At 41.9% G+C, this 21,278-nt stretch overlaps 1 protein-coding gene and 1 long non-coding RNA gene across 2 annotated transcripts; one reads left to right on the forward strand and one right to left on the reverse strand.

Moving 5' to 3' along the window:
• Window positions 1–1,735: 1,735 nt before the first annotated feature.
• LOC127601654 (uncharacterized) lies at window positions 1,736–2,174 on the forward strand. Its single transcript, XR_007962612.1, has 2 exons — window positions 1,736–1,895; window positions 1,943–2,174. It is a non-coding gene; the product is annotated as an uncharacterized LOC127601654 (long non-coding RNA).
• A 1,484-nt stretch (window positions 2,175–3,658) lies between these two features.
• klhl22 (kelch-like family member 22) lies at window positions 3,659–11,679 on the reverse strand. Its single transcript, XM_052067090.1, has 7 exons — window positions 10,998–11,679; window positions 9,472–9,637; window positions 8,572–8,883; window positions 6,902–7,311; window positions 5,315–5,507; window positions 4,979–5,212; window positions 3,659–4,514 (listed from the first exon to the last, which is right to left on the reverse strand). Exons 1-7 carry the CDS (start codon window positions 11,231–11,233, stop codon window positions 4,173–4,175), a joined length of 1,893 nt encoding a protein of 630 aa, XP_051923050.1. The 5' UTR covers window positions 11,234–11,679; the 3' UTR covers window positions 3,659–4,172.
• Between the last annotated feature and the right edge of the window lie 9,599 nt (window positions 11,680–21,278).

Below are 21,278 nucleotides of genomic sequence, written 5' to 3' on the forward strand. Positions count from 1 at the left end.
ATTTAATTTTGTATTAATTGACAGACATTATTGATTGCCGTATTTATGACCTTTTATATATTCACTAGGGATATACAGTAGGAGTTTAGTTAGTTTATACTATTTCCTGCAAAATTGTTATCCGTGGGACTGGTGGGTCTTTTCCACTGTATGTTGTTTGTCAATTGCGATTTGCTCAGGCCAACGGTAAAATTCTTAACAGCACATTTTTGCTAATGCCTCTTTGAATGCAAGCTTGCATCGCTAAATGTAGATTAAAAACATAATCTAATGGTGAAGACGCACTTCGATGAGAAGGTTGAGTAGCAGTCTATTGAGTAGTTGCAAAGCAGTCCTGACATAATGGGCATAAAGGATTCTCGTACGCCCCCCCCCCAAAAAAGAAGTGTTTTTTCTCTTTACAATTCCACTGGGTCTAATTGGCGTAATATCACATTAAGGCGTAATCTGGGCCTTTTAGTTGCTCTGAAAATTGTCAAAGAGCAGCACATCGACTTGCCTTAAGATGTCTATAAAGTCCACTGTTTTGGTTAAGTGCAAGACACGTGTTTTAAGTCTCCCTTGGTGGTACTGCAGCTTTAGAAAAGAAAGATTGACGTATGTTGATCGTGGACGTCCACGACTGGTGTCAGCGGGTCCCTCCAGACAAGCAGCACAATGGTGTGAAAGATAGCAAGTGGGGGGTTGTTGGGGGGGTGGGGTGGAGGGGCAACAGATGTAGAGGAAATACTCTTGAGAGGAAAGTAGTGGTCAACCTTCATAAAGCTGATGGGAGTGCAGGGCCAAATGGAGAGGAACTAGAAGAGACCGGCTGTCTGGACCAAAGGCAGCGAGACAGCAACCATTACAGTCGTCTCGGTTCATCTCTGTGAATCCAGTTGCTTCAGAAACTTTTAAACATTCAAGCTGTGAAAATCTGTGCAAAGTCCTCAGTCCCATATTGAGCTGTATTTTTTTCATGAACAGCCAAAAGGCAACTGAAAGGGGATCACGATCGCTGAAGAGGATCAGTTCAGGAAAGCTTCTACAAGCCAAGGTCTAGGAAATAAATAAGTGCATACATTTCTATAGAAAATCAAAAAAATTGAATATACAGTAATCCCTTGTTTATCGCGGTTAATGGGGACCAAAACCACCTGCGATAAACGAAAATACACAAAGTAGCGACCAATTAACGTATACAGGTTAAAAAAATGGTTTTGTTTTTAAGTCCGCAAACAGTCCGTGAGAAGCTGCAAAACAACAGTGGGTCACATAGAGCAACATATACAGTACTGTACTTCATGTATATGAAAAAAAAAAATACGAATATGTTGAAAAAATCCGCGATGCACTGAATCCGCAATAAACGAACCGCGAAATAGCGAGTCATCAGTGTACTGTTGCTTTTCATGGATGCCCTCAAAAATTAATCTTTCAAGTCAATTAAAATTGGAGTTTGAAAAGCTGTAAAGAAGGCATCCTAAAGCGTCTGCAAAAATCAAAGATGAAAAATTTTATCTTCAAAACATCAAGTTTAAATGATGAATAAAAGCCCAACATAAACTGATAGAAATAATTGTAATTGAGTAAGGATAAACATTTAAGATAATGGTTCATGAATGCAATGTATAATAAACCCCTTGTTGTTGCATGACTGGACAGAAACATAGTGAAGGGTATATATTACTGTTTTAATCTTCTTTACCACAAGAAAACATTTGCATATCTTGGTTGACAGGCTTTTAACCTGTTACATGGAAGAGAAAATGTTTGTTTTTGAGCATCACAAAGAAAGAAGCAAATGCCAAAAAAAAAAGACAAAAAAGTGCAACTTTTTAGATTATCTCCATTAAATTACGTGAGGTATCAAACAGAAGCCAACTAATTCACAGAACAAAACCATCTAGATAGCAGTGCACATTTAGGTTGTAATCCAGTGAAGGAACACGCGTGGCAGAAGTAGCACGGCAGTGATTGGGATTCCATTCCAAATCAGTGCAACAATATTGCGATAGTAGACGCACAGCCACCTAATCGCTACCCAAACTTAAATACATCCATACATATACAGTAGATGTCAAATGTATTCACACCCGTATTTTATGGAAGGTTTTTTGATATAAAAGAGATCATGATAAAGAAGTTCAAAACTTTTCCAACCATAATTTTGACCTATATATAATCTGTAGGAAGCACACACATGCCACCATTTAAAAGGCCTCTGATTAATCCAAAATAAAGTTATTCTTGTCGGCTTTTCCTGATGGGGTTTTTTTTGTTTTCTAGCAGAAGCCAGAGCCCATATCTCACTGATGGGCGAAGGTTTGCAGGATGCTGCCACTCCGACACTTCACTGTAAATAAGCCGTTCTTTCGGTGATGAGCAGCATTGTGTTACAGGAGCTCAAAGAATTGGCCAGTGACCGGTTTCAAGGTATGGTTGGTTTGAACGTAAGTCACCTCCCCATTCATGACGTTGTGCACACTTGTGCAACGAAGAACTCAGTTGTTGATTTGTACTTGATTTTCTGCATTTGTGTTGTTTAGGTTAAAGATCACATTAGTGCTGTGAAAAAATACTGGCAATTGATTTATCATTAAGCATAAAAAAGTGGCATTCTAACACGGTTGTGTAACACGGAAGCTTTCAGAAGTGCAGGACGACAAGGCACCAAGTTAGAGTGCACCGGATGATGCCTTTGGGTTACCTTCTGGTATTACCCAGTGGAAAGGGCTTTGGAAAACAACATTCTTTCAAATGGATAGTGTCACTGTCAAATCTATTGGGATGAAATGACTTGAGCCACTCCCAATTCTACTCTTAGCACATACTCGGAGGAGTAACGTGAAAAAAAAATGCTTTGAAAGGGTGATTTTTTTTTTTTGAGGGGGGCGAGCAGTGAATACACACGTGCATGTTATGTTAACATACAGTACATAATATCACATTTTGCTGTGTAAAAATCCCATGTTACACATGTCCAGTGAAACGGTATGTGAATCCCCCCCCCCCCCCCAATTATATGGCGGTGCGGCTTATATTAAATAATCTGGAAATGAAAGTTTTTAAATGGAAGTCAGCTTCTTCTTCCACATATAGCATAGTTGGTGGTGATCAAAAAATAAATGCATAAAGACAGGTTTCTTAAAGACACCTAGGCAGGCCAGAAAAGTGCAGAATACATAATCAACACGTGGATGATGATGCAACACACAAGTGGTCATCATTATGGGTTCACTGCTTGTGGATAATTTCACTTTGGCCTTAATTCCATGACTACAACCCTGCATCTTTAAACGAAACGGCTCTTTGAGTACAATGTTGCAGACAACCTTGTCAAACAGATATACTAGCCCAAAGTTAGCTGGGATGGCCTTGAGCTCACTGTGCCCCAAATGAGGACATGCGCTTAAAACAATCAGATCCACAGAATCCACCATTATGACCATTGTTAACTTGATTATTGCGATTCAGTCCGCCTGGTGTGTGGACCAAATGTGTCCCCAAAGTGACCTGAGAACAGACGATGTCACTCAAAATGTCGTGTTTACATAAATAAATATGGTCCGACATGTCGAGGGTCTGATCTTTTTATCATCTCATATCTACAGAGTAGCGATCTGGGAGGAGGTAGACATGTTTGGTGGAAATGAGGGGAGGCTTTTCGATCTCCTCATTTATGGAGACGTCTACGAAAGAAGACTTCATGTCATCGCAGAATAAATGAATAAATGAATCGTCATGGCTGAACCACGACCATCACCACAAATTTCCACTTGATGCTTTATGTCAAATTATAAAGTCAGTAATAATACTCTGAATAATTTTGCAGAATCACAGATGATTGTCTGTCGTCTCCCCAGGATTCTTTCCCAGGTTGCGTGGAACACATATTGGGTTTTTGATGACATTTAGGTTTGATAAATGCGACCTGACCGTTCAGACTGAGGTTGGATGTAGAACCAATCTAAGACCACATATGGAAGTGACCCAGGTAGGATGTGAATACAAAAAAAATCAAACATGGGTGACATTTGGGCATAAATTTCAGATTTGGATCACAATTGGCAACAGTCGGGGTGTTTTTAAGAGGCACGAAGAAAGGTCAGTAAGCATGACATAATGCTGCCATAAATACTGAGTAAGATGAACATGATGAAAGGTGTCTTTCGTACTCAGCCACGTACCCATTAGTCTTCATCCGTGCTGGTGTGTGAGCTGAAAAAGTCATCTTCCCATGATGCTTTGAGATGTTGCTCCAAGGTCTTTGCGAGTGCCATCACAGCTGGTGGCATGAGCACCACGCAGGCTGCCAGGCCCGAAACGCGCTCCTTCATGGGCGTCTCGCTCTCCCACTCACCCGTGTCGGTGTTGAACACGTGAACGGATTTCATCCGTTTGCCTTTGTTGTGAGAGCGCCCTGCCAGTACGTGGATGCGATGATCTAACACTGCGATGCCGGGCTCCCCATGGCCAGCGGGGAGCGGGCTCAGTAAAGTCCAGGAGTTGTCTGAGGGCTCAAAGCACGCCATCTGAAAAACATGATATAGAGTACAGTGCCATGAAAAAGTATTTAAACCCTTCCTGATTTCTGTGTTCTTTGCATATTCATCACACAAAAAAAGGTTTCAGTTCTTCAAGCCGATTTTAATATCACATCGCGACAACCCAAGGAAATACAAAATGCAGTTTCTAAATGCCAATCTAATTTATTTAGACACACACATACATAAACAAATAAATAATTCAATCTACCCCTACCTGTCCCTTTGTAAAAAATCAATTGCCCCCTGAACCTAAACATGGGTTGGCAGCAATAACTGAATCCAAGCGTTTAAAATAATTGGTGATTAGGCATTCACACCGCTATGGAGGAATTTTGGCCCACTCTTCATCACAGAGCTGCCACACCACCTGAGAGTCAACTGTGAGGAAGTGCTGTCTGCAAGCTTCCTCATGCAACAAATGCAAAGAGAAAAATATGTCGTTGTTCTACCTGTAAGACATCCCGTCGGTAGCCATACTCGTCATTACTTCCCCCAATGACATACAGGCGTCCGTTCACAGCAGCCATGCCGTGCCATGCTCGCCCCACCGGCCCGTCAGCACATGCTGTCCATTGGTTGGCTGCCGGGTCAAAACAGTAAGTCTCTCTTAGGTACGCCTGCCTTCTGCGTCCACAAGTGATGTAAATGTTGCCATCTACCACAGCTCCAGCATGCGCGTAAACCTATGATCAAGATTGCACTGTCAAGAGAAGGCTGCATACATTTCTTAGAGTGCTGAGTATGTAGCGCCCTCGTGTGTACACAGGCATAGTTACAGTACATACCTCTCTGATGAGAGGGGACACAAACTCCCAGGTGTTAGTGTGCGGGTCGTAACGCTCCACCAAGTCCAACTCCTTGCTGTAGTCTCGACCGCCGATGGCGTAAATGTGGCCTCCTACCACGCACACGCAATGGTCCGCGTGCTGATGCTGCAAAGGCTGGATGGAGCACCATTTGTTGTGCCGAGGGTCATATCTAGAGAGTGAGAAGAAGAGCAGATGAAAATGAAGTGAGAAAATGTGGGCGTATTCAAGGCCCATCATAGAAGTCGATGCAGATTGCACAAGTGATTTCGTGGCTATTTTGACTCAGTCAAAAGCAGGGCTGGAGCAACATGGTGGCCAAGGGTGGCTGAAGCCACACCACTGGTCCCACCCAGACCTTGAGGAACATTGTGATATTTTGGGCATTTTCACATGGATGCAGTATTCTTAGACCCGTGATGTCTGTATATAAGTATTTAATTAAAGAATAAATGGACAATTGATCAGAATGGAAACTCTAAAATAACCTGCCTCAAGTGACTTCTCAGTCATGTTGTTTTCTTGCTCTGGTGTGAAAGTAATTCTTTGGATTGATGTTGAGTGTAATAATTCAATATCATTAATATTGAATAATTCAATATCCTTAGTATTGAATTATAGAGCAAGAAAACAAGATGACTGAGAAGTCATTGTTTTTCAAATAATCCACAGTCTTGGTTTCATGGAATAAAATGTACACACATATAAACAGGAACGCCATTTTTAAAAGCAACATTTAGATGGTGAAGAATTCAGAGACTTTTGTGTCACTGTACGTTTTGATTTGACATGATTTGAATGAATGAGCCCTTTATCGCACCATACAAAATGGCGCTAGTTGCTAGCAAATAAGCACATGAGAAAAGCAAAGAAATGGCAAATAAAATGGCATTTTCTAGTCAGTTGAGCTTAGCAAAGTGTTGCTTTTTATTTTGACTTGTTCTTGCTTGATTATGAGTGTAACGAGCATTGTTCTGGATACGGGTACATTTTATTTGATGAAACCCTGACGATTGATAGTATGATACAGAACGATGCACGTAAGCATAAGCCAGCCCTGGCCACACCCACAGAGGTGTTGTTTCACCCTGGCAACCCCACAGAAAATCTTCTGGCGACGCCCCTGGTTTAATGTATTAAAACAAAATATTTATGTACAGAAGGCCCTACATATTTAGCCAACTCTCCACTTTTTTTAAATAATCTCATTTGTTTTTTCTGTTTTTATTTTTTTATGGTTTGTTTTCCATGGCTGTTACAGGGAACATCAATTTGTTTTGTAGATTTATGCTATTCGCGGTCTAGCTCAGTTCCTAACCACCAGCTGGGGTACAAAGTACATCTGCGCACGGGAACCAAAAATCAGTTTTGATTGGCCTGGTTACTTTAATGTTTTTTTTAAATTGTATTTTAAGTGATTATTTGCCCTTGCATTTAAAACGAACTTCAAATGTGCACATCCAAAGAAATGTTGCCCCTTTCTGTTAGTATAACTTTTTGTCCACTCTAAAAATGTTTTTTTTGTGTGTTTATGTTGATTGATATAAGCCATATTGGGGTCCTCACCTCCAGCAGCGAGTCTCTGCACGAAATCCACTGGTATTCCTGTCTCCACCAATAAGATACACAAAGTTGTTGAGCACAGCAATTCCCTGATTGGACATGCGAGGACTGTTCACTGCGTCAAGTGCCCTCCACTCTTTCCAGCTGTGGTGGAACACCTGGAACAGGGGCTCACTGTCCATATGAGAGGTGGAAGGGAACATCCCCCCGAAGCCCAAGATGCAGTGGAAGGTGGAGCGAGGCTGTGTAAGAGGACTCTGAAGGACAGGTTGCCATATCTCCTGCTCGTGGTAAGAGAGGGCGGCGGATACGGTTTCCTTTAGCGGGCACTGATCCAATTTATCGTGCAACCTCTGCAGCACTTCTTTCTCCATTAGGCAGAAGCGCACGGCATCAAGCATCTTGAGGCTGTCCTGCAGTACAGCCAAATGAGCAACATTTAGACTTCGAGTGAACCCGCGCTATCTTGTGGTTCATCGTTCACAACCGTTACACCGCGAAAAGCAATCATTCCGATTTTGAAGTTACGCACCTTCAACGTAGTACCATGTTGTGCTGCAACATACCTGGCAGCACTGAGTTCTACTGGAAGAGATGCAGTGTAATTAAGAGCAAAGTGAGGAAGACAATCTCCCCAACTAAACTACACTACTGGTAATTGTTGTTCTCATAGAGCAAGCGTGTCAAACTCATTTTTGTGACGGGCCACATTGTAGTTAATGTTTCCCTAGGAGGGCCGTTATGACTGTGAAGACAAAAAACAATAATGCTCAACCATTAATTTAAATGACTGTAATGAGGGGTTTGGTAAAAAGAAAATGCTTACAGTACCTCTCCTACTTTTTACATAGGGGAGTTTGACATTTTGGTACAGATTTTAGCAAGCATCATCGAAGTTGATGTGTTTGATTGGCTTTCGCGGGCCACATAAAATGAAGTGGCGGACCAGATCTGGCCCCTGGGCCTTGAATTTAACACCTGTGCCATAGAACCTTTGCTCTTATTATATTATGATGATAGTATATGCCTGTGAGCACCGTTGAATGCTGTTTGTAAGTGCTGCTGCTCCTCGTGTGTTCAATTTTGTTTTCAAATCTCTAAATAATCTCGCGCCACCTTACCTCTCTGAGCTCATCCGCCTCTACACACCTGCCCGGCGCCTGAGGTCTGTGGACCAGTCTTTGTTAGAAGTACCAAGAACTAAACTGAGGCTCAGAGGGGATCGAGCCTTTTCTGTTGCTGGTCCCTCTCTCTGGAATGACCTCCCACTGAACATTCGGCAAGCCTCCTCGCTGCCCATCTTTAAAGCCCTCCTGAAAACCCACTTGTATTCTTTGGCGTTCGACTCAGCATGATTTTACTGCTTGGTGCTTTCTACCGCCTTTATTACCATTTCGTCTTACTGTTTATTGTGTATGTTAAATTGCTCCATGTACAGCACTTTGTATGCAGCGATGGCTGTTTGAAAGTGCTCTATAAATACTGTTGACTTGACTTAAAGTAACAGCTATCTATGATTACACCGGTGAACTTTTTTTTTTTTACTACCGGTAAATCTTCCATCATTAACTAGGGATCACTGCATGTGCAAGAGCACTGAATAGTGTTGTCTTTTGTGTGAGTGACAGCAGAGTAAAATAGCAAAAAAACAAACATGGACATATCCGACTTACCTTTAAGGACACCTGGTCACTCTCCACCTGCTCAGGACTGTAGTGGTAGTGAAGCGCTGCGTCATACACCTCATTCTCACTTTGCACCTCCAGCTCGTCACTGCTCAACACTCGGAAAACTTCCTCTTGGGGGAGCCGTCGGTAGATATCCGTGTGGGACAAAGCCTGCAGGTTGTTCAGGATGTGGGAGTGGACTCTGGCATTGAGCTGCCGCAGTCCGTAGAGATCAGCGAGGTGATGAATCTCCAATATATTGCTCTCGTCCAGCCAGGAGAAGAGGAACTCGCAGCAGAAGCCAATGACGTCCTCAAGCTTGTGAAAAGACAAAGATGAAAATTGTTTCCAAGCATTACTTCGCGGAAGCCCAAAAGTTGGACAAAATAGACTTCAACCAAAATGAGTGATTCTTGATTGTGAGCATCTGAAGCGGAGATGGGCCACTCTGTTCTTTTATCTCGCCCCAAACACATTCCCATTATCAAGAGTCCTGTAACTTGTTGTTTGGAGCCCTGGCATCCTTCCACATTCCCAAAACATGCTTGTTTGGTTCCTTAAAAACAAAATGGTTCACATCGGTGTCAATTTGAGTGTGAATGGTTGCCGGTCATCCATGCCCTAAGGGTGGCTGGCAACCAGTCCAAGGTGCACCCCGCCTCTCACGCAATGTCTGCTGGGATCAGCACCATATTGACCGCAACATAGTGATTTGGAAAATTGATAAATTTATGTTTGCATGGTTGGTAAATGAATTATAATTACAAACCTACATATTCATCTACTTTTTATTTTATGTTTTATTTCTTATGTATCGCAGAACAAATGATGTTTAGCAAGGGAATGCTTCCATATTTAATAATGCTGTGTCTTACGCATATATTATAACAAGGCAAGAAACCACACCTGCACCAATGTGGCCGCTATCAGGATTTCCTGCACACAGTCCAGGTCTAATTCGATCTTTGAAGTGTAGATATAGTCAAGTATTTTATTCATGGCCAAAAAGGTCACGCCGTGGATTGGGATCTCATTCTGCTGCATCTCTCGAAGGCCCCCAGTGAACATCCCCCTATGGAAAACATTGACATAGTGTTAGCGAACGGTTCCTCCTGAAGTGCACCACCACCTCCTTGGTCTTCTTCACACTGATGCAAAGATTGCTGTTTTTGCACCAGACTTATCGTTGGTCGTGATGCGTCCCACTACCGCTGTGACGTCCGTGTATTTCACAATTTCAATTCACCCGTAGGGCGGCCCGGTAGTCCAGTGGTTAGCACGTCGGCTTCACAGTGCAGAGGTACCGGGTTCGATTCCAGTTCCGGCCTCCCTGTGTGGAGTTTGCATGTTCTCCCCGGGCCTGCGTGGGTTTTCTCCGGTTTCCTCCCACATTCCAAAAACATGCGTGGCAGGCTGATTGAACACTCTAAATTGTCCCTAGGTGTGAGTGTGAGTGTGGATGGTTGTTCGTCTCTGTGTGCCCTGTGATTGGCTGGCAACCGATTCAGGGTTTCCCCCGCCTACTGCCCGGAGACAGCACCCCCCGCGACCCTAGTGAGGAGGTTCGGAAGATGAATGAATGAATGAATTCGCCCCTATCTAGAGGTTATTAGTCCTATAATCCAGTTCAATAATAAAAGATAACCTTGGTGATTGATTGTAGGAGGCGTTTTATGTACATACACGTAGGTCACCAGGTTAACCAGTGGGTGTCACCATCGTATTTATTCTCAAACATACCTACAGGTATATAGTACTAACCAGACTGTACTCAGAAGTTTGCGGGTGTCAAAAGAGAAACGAAGCAATTGAGTTTTTGCCCAATGTGATTTCGCCATGTAATGTGGTTATTATTTGCAAAGTTTCTAACGTGTGTTGTGTAACATTTGGTTAGAGTTGGAAGAATAAAACGTGTTTCAATAAACTGTTTAAACGCAACCTCAAAAGACGTTAATCCACAAAACGCGATCGATTTATCAACGTGTTAAACAAACACTAACTCACTTGAAGCTACTAAGTCACCCTCAGTAGCTTCAAAATGGACTACTTAGCCACTGTACCCACCGTCCTGTTTTTTTTTTGTTTCGTTTTTTAGAACGGCGACGCCCCGTGTACAGTACGTGAGGTTGTCACATGAAAAAGACACTAAAAAAGTATGCACAGAATGTATACACTCACACTAAAAACCTATTCATGATATGTCGCAGATGATTTACTGCACAGCAAATGTGATGGCCCTGACAGGCTGTTAATTGCAATTAGGCTTCCAGAAGCGTCATATTAATACAGGATAGTAGTGAAGCGTATAGTTAATTTGATTTTGTATGTGCTAATAGGTGTTATTTGAAGCATCGTCACAATTTCAAGACGCGTTTTCACATTTACTTTTGACAAAAAAAGGCAGTACACCACAGAAGTTTCGAATGCTTTACCTAAAGTAATCGCAGGCGGCAGCGAGAAGCACACGGTGGCCGTGGATGGCTCGTCCTTCCACCAGCAGCACCACATCCGATAGGATGCCAGCTTGCCGGAGCCCCAGCAGGCTGTCCAGCAGGCTTTGGGAATGGGCCGAACTTCTATACGTCTGTCGGCTAAGGCGGGCTGCAGAGCCATCGGAGTTGCCGGTGGCCGACCCGCCCACCAGACTAAGCTGTCCATTGTGGGCCATCGCAGGACTGTGTTGTTGAGGCTTGATCGACTTAGACGGCCGGCGCTAACATTATCAAGACGACTTCATGAAGCGATTGAACAAATTACCCAGAACAAATCAACAACAGGAAGAGGAGGAGTGTGGATTGCTGCCGGGGTGGTTCACTCGCCAGGTCACAGTACACATGCAAATAAACTGTTCAAATTCAAGTGCACGCATTAAACCTCGAATCGATCGATGTCCAGTTGTTACCTCACGTCAACATGGATAGATGTAAACGCAGCTCGCGAGCTAACGTTAAAACCTCACAACTTCAAGGTCAAAATAAACGTTTTTCAAATACACAACGACAGCAACAAACACAGTAGCGCTAGTAGAAGCCCGACGTTTTTCGCAGAAATGTGGATTTTCGAGTGACAGCGATGTGATTTTTGTCATTTGTTGATATGTTTACTTTGAGGTGCTTGATGTTGATCTAATGTACTATTGGTCTGTCTGTTCTTATTCTCCCGCCCACATGTCCGTGTGAGCCAATCGGAAACGTAAAAAAATAAAATAAATTGAAGCAGTTTCAAATAGGGTATCATACTTTTTGGAAATAATATGCAGTGACATTCACTTGATCCGTTTTGTAATTTTTAGTATTTTACACTATTACACAGCTTAAATAAATCTACATGCATTTCTGGCGCTTCGTAGTAATATTTTTTTATCAAACACTAGAGGAGGCTGTTGACTACCGAATAATTTACCTTGGTCGGATTTATTGTACTCTTGATCAAGCTACAGGCGACTAATATGGCGCACAACACTAACATTATTCATTTCAAGCGTTGTCGTTGATGATGATGAAAATAATAATCGGGTCTGCTGTGTCATGCGTTGAAAATTTGTCAGAGACGGCCCCATGGGCCAAACATATTCGGAAAGCTTATTGGGAAACAATTGTATAAAGAACAACAATTGTATAAAAAAAGTCTTCATCGAAATCATTGCCTTGGACTTTCCAAGCATTCTGACACTGCATCCTGATTTCTGCACCTCCATTCTCTTCCTCTCCCATGTCTCCGCTGTTCTGGGGCAGCCAATCTTCTTCATTGTCATCACTATACTCATCACTGGAATCAGAGGGAATTTCCAGAAGTATTCTATTGGCATATCTATTCTTTACTGCACTACCAGCCTACAAAATGTTACCAGTATAAATTACAAAGTACAAATCTTCTGAAACAAATCACATTTTAAATAAGGCACACTAAAAAAAAGAAGCATCCAATTACAACCTACATAAGTAAAACAACCAAATTGACTTTTACAGGAAAGATACTAGGGTGGCCCGGTAGTCCAGTGGTTAGCATGTCGGCTTCACAGTGCAGAGGTACCGGGTTCGATTCCAGCTCCGGCCTCCCTGTGTGGAGTTTGCATGTTCTCCCCGGGCCTGCGTGGGTTTTCTCCGGGTGCTCCGATTTCCTCCCACATTCCAAAAACATGCGTGGCAGGCTGATCGAACACTCTAAATTGTCCCTAGTTGTGAGTGTGAATGGTTGTTCATTTCTGTGTGCCCTGCGATTGGCTGGCAACCGATTCAGGGTGTCCCCCGCCTACTGCCCGAAGACAGCTGGGATAGGCTCCTGCACCCCCCGCGACCCTAGTGAGGATCAAGCGGCTTGGAAGATGAATGAATGAATGAATGAATGATACTAACCAGTAACAGGATGTCCACTTTATTGAACACATGGGTAATCAAAGTTTTCATACATACATACATTCTTGCTGCTGGAGGCTGTAAATTTCCCCAGTGCGGGACGAATAAAGGATATCTTATCTTATCTTATCAGTATTTTATTTTATTTTATTTACCTCAAGGGATCTCCTGGAATAGAAGGACTGGCAGGATAGCAACATTGGATGGAGAGGATGTTTACTTGGAGTTAAAAGGAACCAATAAATACATGTCAAAAGAGGGCAGCAGCTTAGAGCATTGTAAGCCCTGATGGGCAATTCTACATTCGAAACCATTGTATTTAAAAGAAAATGGCTCTTAAAATCCCGTTGATTGTAGGAACCACGATGCACCAGAATGCTAGAAATGAAGACGCTTTGCCACTTTCTGGTTGCAGTGTTTCAGTTCTGTAAGTATTTTGTTCTGCAAGAATAATGTAATCACATAAAGGTCATGATTTTTTTTTATCTGGCGAAAGCAGTTCTCTACTTGATACAAATGTGGTGTTATATGTGCCATTCATATTCTACAGTTCATCTTGCAGTGTTACAGGTGGGATGACATTGGGCGAGAGATGGGCTACACCCCCTGGACTGGACACCAGTCAACTTCAAAAACATTGTTAACAGAAAGTGATCCTGAAAACCTGCAGTATTGACTTTTTGTTTTTGGAGTTTCACCCCAACATCGAGCCGGGGAGAAATGCTTCCTGGATGATACATGGAGAGGGACAAGATCCGACATTCCTTCCATTTTTCTTCATGGTGAATGTAAGGTTACTACCGGTTACTAACGGCTGTTAAAAAACTGCAGTTGTTTGCTTATACATTCAAACTAAAGCTGCTGCAGCCAACACAAGTGACATCATACAGGCTGTAAATGCAAGGTTACAAAGGTTTTTCCCCCCAATCTTTATATTGACCTTTTGTATTTTAGAAAAACATTTTAACTGTATTCATTTTTACATAGCTGTTTTGACTTGTGGTTATACCTATCAGCTTTAAGGCTTATTATTGCTCTCTGCGCCTGCTTAAAATAAAATAGAAAAATAAAACAAAGAAACTGTTCTTGAACATGAAGCTGTGAAACCAGTGTTACAGTATCAGATTTGGCAGATTTGGTATAGCCAAGTTGAGATGATGCGTCAATTTGTAAATTTATCAAAATCACGCGTAGCTTTTAAGGGTCTCAGGCATAGACACAGGACTTGAGTGAATAAAAACACAACTTATCTGCACATGTAGGTGGGAAAGCCAGGCAATACAGTATCCCATATATGACCAATTGCAGGTGCAGGATGAGTTGCCAAAGCAAATAAAACCATCTTGTTTACTAGAGGACTTTTAGCATCGGTAAAAAGATATGATTCCCACACCTCATTAAAATTGTTGCCAACATTTTTGGGAAACGCTAGTAAAATACAAGGTCGTATTCAGCTCACACTGGTAAACAACATGTCCAGGAATGGCATCAGTCCCACCAGGACTGACAACAGTATATTGTTCCATTTAATGGATGCATCAGCTCATTGTACTTTCGTATTTTTATTTCATTTCATTTTGTAAAATGGATGGTTGGATGAATTTGTGATCGATTTTCATGCTTGCTTATTTTCCCGTTTCTGTCTCTTGTTGGACTTGGGCAAATTTTCTGGTCCAAAAGGCTCACTGAATTTTTTTGATATTAGAGGAAACATGGACAGGTTTGTCAGACAGAACAAAAAAGACCATTTCTTCTCAAGTTTCAGGGTCTTCAATATGGTGTTGATACAAAGGACGGAATCCTGATTTAATGTGGCCTTTTGGGGTCCCTGCAATCTGACATTACCTCATATGAAGTGCTCTATGAATAAAGTTGAGTTGGCCGCCAGTTATTTTTGTCAAAACAAACAAATGATAATCATAAAATGACTTTCGAACATATTGGTCCGTAAAATGGAAGTCAAGACAAACATTTTCTTGATAATAATATGTGCTATGCACTCCCACTAGTCGAAACACAGCATTCTGATGAATATCAAATTTGTGGTCCATGAATTAATCAGGAAACCCACTTATTTTTACCCATCTCAATAGGGAGCCAGTTTGCCACTTGTTGTGGACTGAAAATGACATGACGGTTCTCTAAGGGTTAAGGGATCCATTAAATCAGGGGTATGAAACTCAGGTTCCTCGAGAGCCATATCCTCGTGACTACCAGGAGTTCAAATTTGTCCTCCCTAGAGGACATTTGTGAACCTAAATATCTCCCACCCAGTGCATCCAATCGCATTAACTCCTTTTGTTACTCTAAAGAGGACATTCAGTGCTTTCCAATTATATCAAATTTGTAGGGGTTAGAAAAAGTAAGAAAATGGCTTCCCTCCGTGCAAGCATTTTTATGGGAAGAGGAAAAGTAATACTTTTTATCAAACACATTTTGTCTTGAAATGTTGTTGGCATTTTAATTATAAGACTCTTATGAACAAGTTACAGTGTTGTTTGAGTTGTTTTAAGTGTATTTGAGCTTGTTTAAAAAATGTAGTGGGATTTCAAAAATTTCTTTTGGAGTAGTCCAATTACTTCACATAGATTGGGGAATTTCAAAATAAATGTGATTGGACAACATTTTTTTCCCTGGTAGTCAGGAGGATATTCTGCCCGTTTTAGACCCCTCCTTACTCCAACACACCTGATTCAATGTTTCATTATATTTTTCTTCTTTAATTCAAGAAGAATGAAAACAAATTGCGATCTTTATATTATTATTGTATTTCATATAATAATCATATAAGTAGCCACTGTACAAAGGATTCAAGTTGAACTGCGCTTTTCTAGCACCGATCCAAGAAATGGGCTACTGTCGGGAAGCGACCAACATAGTTGGGTACATTTCAAAAATACCTTATCGACTCAGCCCATGATTTGCAATGTTCCTGAAAATAGCTTTGAAGAAATCTTTTTAAAGTGCGGGGCCCTCCAGTTCTTTGGACTGAACGTTCAGTATATACGAATCGCAAAGTGGTTTGATTTTAAATAATAACCTTGACATGCCACTCTGATAGGGCTCAGTGCTGCTTCGATGATGTGGAGAGACAGCACATTGGGTTGGGGGTAGTTCACTTGCTGTGATGAATGTGAGGAGAGCAGTTGCTAAATAAAGAGGTCTTGAATTGGAATATAAGTGGAGTTATTATTCAAGCTAACACACAACACACCCTTTATGAAATGCCATGACATAATAGTCACTACCTTGATAGGAGGACAAACATAAAAAAGACTAATGCAAAATATCACACAAGGGGGTTGTGTGGTGTGCGCTAGACAGTCCAACAAAATATGTCCAAGCTAATCTAACTCTTATGCTTTGTCTTTTAGTTTCTTTCATTATTTCTTACTAACATAAGTGAGAATAAGGGAGAAAACTTAGATCACCAAAATAGGAGTTGTCAATCAGTTTCCAATCATCCTGGCGACGCACTTTCCCAGAGCATATTTTGCTTCAATTGGCATCACGGGCAAATCCATGGAGCTTCACTGTGACACCCTACAGCCACCCATTTTCACAGTATTTGTTAAAAAATTGATGAAAGATATATAAAAAGATATTGAGTTCCACGCCAGCGACATCAAGCGATGAGCTGCAAAATCGTATGACTGCTACAACTAATCAATGTCCAGAGTAGTGCGAAGCTGAAACAACTTAAATTGGCTAGACTCTTCATATCGGGCGCCGGTGCCCACCTGGCAACAGCTTCTGATGGCTGTCGCGTTGCTTTGCTTTTTTTTCTTTTCTTCTTTTTCAATGATGTGGTAGCGTTTTGCAGTTCCATATTTAAAGGAAGAAGGTGTGCCGAAGGTTGCTGAGGTCTTTTCTATTCATAAATAAGAAGGTATCCTGCCTTACATTGCACTTAAGCAGGTGCGCCTGGTCCCAAAAACCTTTAAATAAATGTCAGGAGCACATACATGTATATAATACAGATTTCTTTATAACTTAATTTTAGCTGGCTGGGTACCTACTTTGTGCAAGTGCAGTGAAGAAAAACTGAAATTGGGAAAATGACCACATTTGTGACACTCCAGTTCGGCCGACTATCCTTTGGTTCATTCCTCCTTTCCCTCTGTTCATGTGCATGGAAAATAGTGCTAAACCAGTGCAAGTAAAAAATATTTTGTTTGTCTCCAAACAGGCTTAATTCACACAGTGCATTTCCATCTTAAGCAACAAACATAAAATTATTTTGAAACAGTACATGTTGGTACGTGTAGATGCTTACCTACTTGCTGTTTGAGAATTTGTGGCGTGTGATCATTTATCAAAGATCACTGTGCCTATTTACAGTGTAAAGGCATTTGAATGACGACCAGCACAGATTGCATTCTGCATTTTACACTAATTCCATCGGGACAGGCCTATGACTTGAACAAGATTAAGGTACAGAAATCAGAGGGACGGACTTACTGATTGAGACACAAATACGCTAAAAAGCGCATTCAAATGCGTTCAGCATTGTATTGGTGACGACTTCTCCGCATGGAAGTGTAACCCTCGCTTGACTTTTGTGGAGGCCAATGAAGGTTGGTCTTGGCCATTATCCAGGAATGAGATTACATAGGTGTCAAACTCAGGTCCTGGAGGGCCGCTGTCCTGCATGTTTTCCAATGTTGCAACACACCTGATTCAAATGAACAGGTTCAATGTCAGGCTTCCACAGAGTTTTCTGATGATCTGATCATTTGAATCAGGTGTGTTGCAACAGGGAGACTTGGAAAACATGCAGGACAGCGGCCCTCCAGGACCTGAGTTTGACACCCTTGTGAGAATTCCATCTTCTCTAATCAGGAGAAATCTTTGCTGGGGCACAATGTGGGGTGGAGAACAAATGAAACGCAGAAGACTGCAGACACACGCAGGTAATTGCCAGTCAGTCTATTCCACAAACTTAGAATGCCTTGTCAAAACCGCAGAGAGATTTTTTTTCACAAAAAAATCTGTCATTGTTAAAGATGTTTACTGTCAACTGAACACGTTTGTGTGAGTGTCATCCTTGTCTGGAGCGTTTGTGAGGAGTAGGCAGCATTTTACTTCAGCCAATTAGGTTCTATGTTGACTTAAAAAAAAGTATTTTCTTTGGACGGGTGTTATAGGAGTGGGGGTTGCAAATGTTGATGAGAAGGGTGAGTCTTGCATCATTAGTGATATGATTAGATTTGGAAGAGGTGCAGATCTAATGAATTTGTCTCTATTTGCTTATCCTGTTTGTCTGCACTGTCTGTATTGGAAAAGCAACCCTGCAACATGTTTTTGTGCCATATACCAACATATCACTTGGATAATTATGGCATACAAATGAATGTGGAAGAGTCAAGGAAAACAAATTCACAACTAATCAGTTGGGGACACCAAAACTGCAATGGTGCCATCCATTCTACACTGTCTGTTTTGACAACCTGTCTTTTTATTTGTGTGGCCCAAGAGACCTTAAAATCCCAACATATAAATATGGAAGCTCAGTTGAGATCTTTAACTCAAATCCTATCCATTTGTAGACTTCCGCCCAATTGTGGCATATTTAGCAGATAGCATTTCTAAATTGACATTTTTCTAAATAGGAACAGACAGAATCTGCTGTGTTCCCGGTGTTGGGCATTTGCCCTCCCTTCACTGTGATTTGTAGGGTGGATGGGAGGTTGTAAAGTTACTATACTACATTCCTGGCAGGTGCAATTTTGCTGTGGCTGTTCTGTATTTAGGACCCCAGTTATCCATTTTCATCCATGCCAAAGTCCTGTGGCAACTTGCTCTGCTGTTTGATGGAGTCTGTTGTGTGCTTGCTATCGGGTGGTATTTAATCCGCCTTCTCATGACAAAGAATTGAGTTCATTCGTAGTACTTCGGCACGATTTGGAAATTGTAATTGTAATGATTTTATCAATCATTTTGTTGCAAATTTCACCTCAGAAATAAATCTACCTATGAGACATTTCTATGCCCCATTGAATATTCTCATTTAGGCCTTATGAAAAGACAAAGGAACGAAAAAGTTTGGCTTCTAACGAGACACAGGAAAATAAAATGGTGGATTGTCAAATTGACGTCACAGGGGGCCCACACATGGTGGACCATGACTATTACACAAGACGTCAAGGCACTGCAGCAGCAGATAGCTTGTCCGGACTCTGCTCTGACAGCTGCTCTCAAAGGGGAAGGGAGGGCCTTTGTCATGGCCAACTTCATTCTTCATTCCTCATGGAATGCGGCAGGCAACAGAAGCAACTTTATGTCCCCGTCTGGTTGGACACAAAATGATTAATTAACATGCAGCTCATCGTGCAGAACGTACCGCATTTCCTGTGAGGCTTCATTTCACAAACACCGACACGTACAGTAACCTTGGTAACAGCTGTCTTCTGAAACATTAGGAAGACAGTACTGTCCGATGAGACTAATTATGGATCCAATGTGGCTCCTGGGTAGGTGTCTGGTCATATATGCCACTGGATTCACTAAAGTCAAGCCAATCTGACCTCTATTACACCACATTGCAGCTGGAACTATTTGTTAAAGTGCTATTTACTAAGGGAGTGACAGCCACATTTTTAGTCTACATCAAATGAAACCACTGAGGGAAGATGAGGTATAGCAAAAAAAAAATAAAAAATCTGTAGGACCATTACGCAGATGCGAGGAGCTGAGTAGAATGTGTAATGTGGACTCATATGTTGACTATTTATACAAGTTAAATAGGGTGATCAGGTCCAATGCAGGCGGCCCGTAGTCCAGTGGTTAGCACGTGGGCTTCACAGTGCAGAGGTACCGGGTTCGATTCCAGCTCCAGCCTCCCTGTGTGGAGTTTGCATGTTCTCCCCGGGCCTGCGTGGGTTTTCTCCGGGTGCTCCGGTTTCCTCCCACATTCCAAAAACATGTGTGGCAGGCTAATTGAACACTCTGAATTGTCCCTAGGAGTGAGTGTGAGCGCGGTTGGTTGTTCGTTTCTGTGTGCCCTGCGATTGGCTGGCAACCGATTCAGGGTGTCCCCCGCCTACTGCCCGGAGACAGCTGGGATAGGCTCCAGCACCCCCCGCGACCCTAGTGAGGATTGAGCGGTTCGGAAGATGAATGAATGGATGAAGGTCCAATGCACATCACATTGAATCTCCCCTTCAATCTGCTCATTCAACTATTTTAACAAGCCACATCTCTGGTCCATCTCGCAATTTAACTTGCTCTTCTGTTAATGGCATAGCAATACATATCCTTAGCACCATCTGACAAAATTGTTTTTTTTTTTTTGCTTGCTTTTATTTCTTACTAGACTTAATGGTCCATGAGAAAAAGCGTATTTCCAAGTGGATAGTGATTCGGAAACATTAAGAAAAAACTGAATGGAGAAATTAAGTGTCACTTTTGTGGTTAAATCAGAGGTTCAGCACTATTTGTGTGCTCCATTAATGAGATGCTACACACAGCAACTGGATCGTGATTCGCTCAAAGAAGATGAAGAACAACAAAAAAACCTTCATTAGCATATTGATTGTTCACAATCTTGTACACTATTGTTCTCTGTCTGATAACATTCTCTGGACGATCAGCAGATTATATGAGCCATTTACAAAACGGTCAATGTGGAAATAAAAATAAAATAGTCAGGTGGTTTCCTGGCAACTTGTTTCATTCCATTTGAGATGGATTTGTTACAATCAGTGGCCAGAAAATCTAATCCAAAATAAGAGCAGTGTCAAAATGTTGCCTTTACAAAGAGGATAATTTTTAAGTGTCGTATAAGTGTTGTATTAATTTAACAATGTTAATTGTGGGTATCATTGTGATTATATTAACTTCGTCCATCCATCCAATTTCTGACACAAGGGTCGGGGGCTTGTAGGAGCCTATTCCAGCTGTCTTCAGGCAGTAGGCGGGATACACCTCAAACTGTTTGTCAGCCAATCCCAGGGCACGCATAGACAAATAACAGTTCACGCTCACAATCACATCGAGGAACAATTTATTGTATATCTTTTCATTCCCTTCAGCATAATTTTTATATTAGTGTTTGTTGTTATGTCGTGTGGACCTGATGTGGACTTTTTTCAGCATTTTTGGGCCACGACGTTCATGAAGGAGGAGACTCTGTGCTTGGTGGTTGCGCCTTCTCGGCAGCATGGGTATACCAGCACTGTTTTTGCCTGGGAGGCATGTCGGCGCCATTTGACTGTCGTTGCTGGACAGTCCTGGGGCGCTTGCGTCTTGCGCCTGTAATGGGCGGCATCTTTCACAGCCCCGCTTTGTTCAGCGGAGAGATCGGTGCTGTTTAACGGTCTGCGGCTGGATGGATGCAAGGCCTGAGGAGCCGACGAT

The sequence above is a fragment of the Hippocampus zosterae genome, chromosome 6, assembly GCF_025434085.1.
Source record: "Hippocampus zosterae strain Florida chromosome 6, ASM2543408v3, whole genome shotgun sequence".
In the NCBI taxonomy this organism is placed as follows: domain Eukaryota; kingdom Metazoa; phylum Chordata; class Actinopteri; order Syngnathiformes; family Syngnathidae; genus Hippocampus; species Hippocampus zosterae.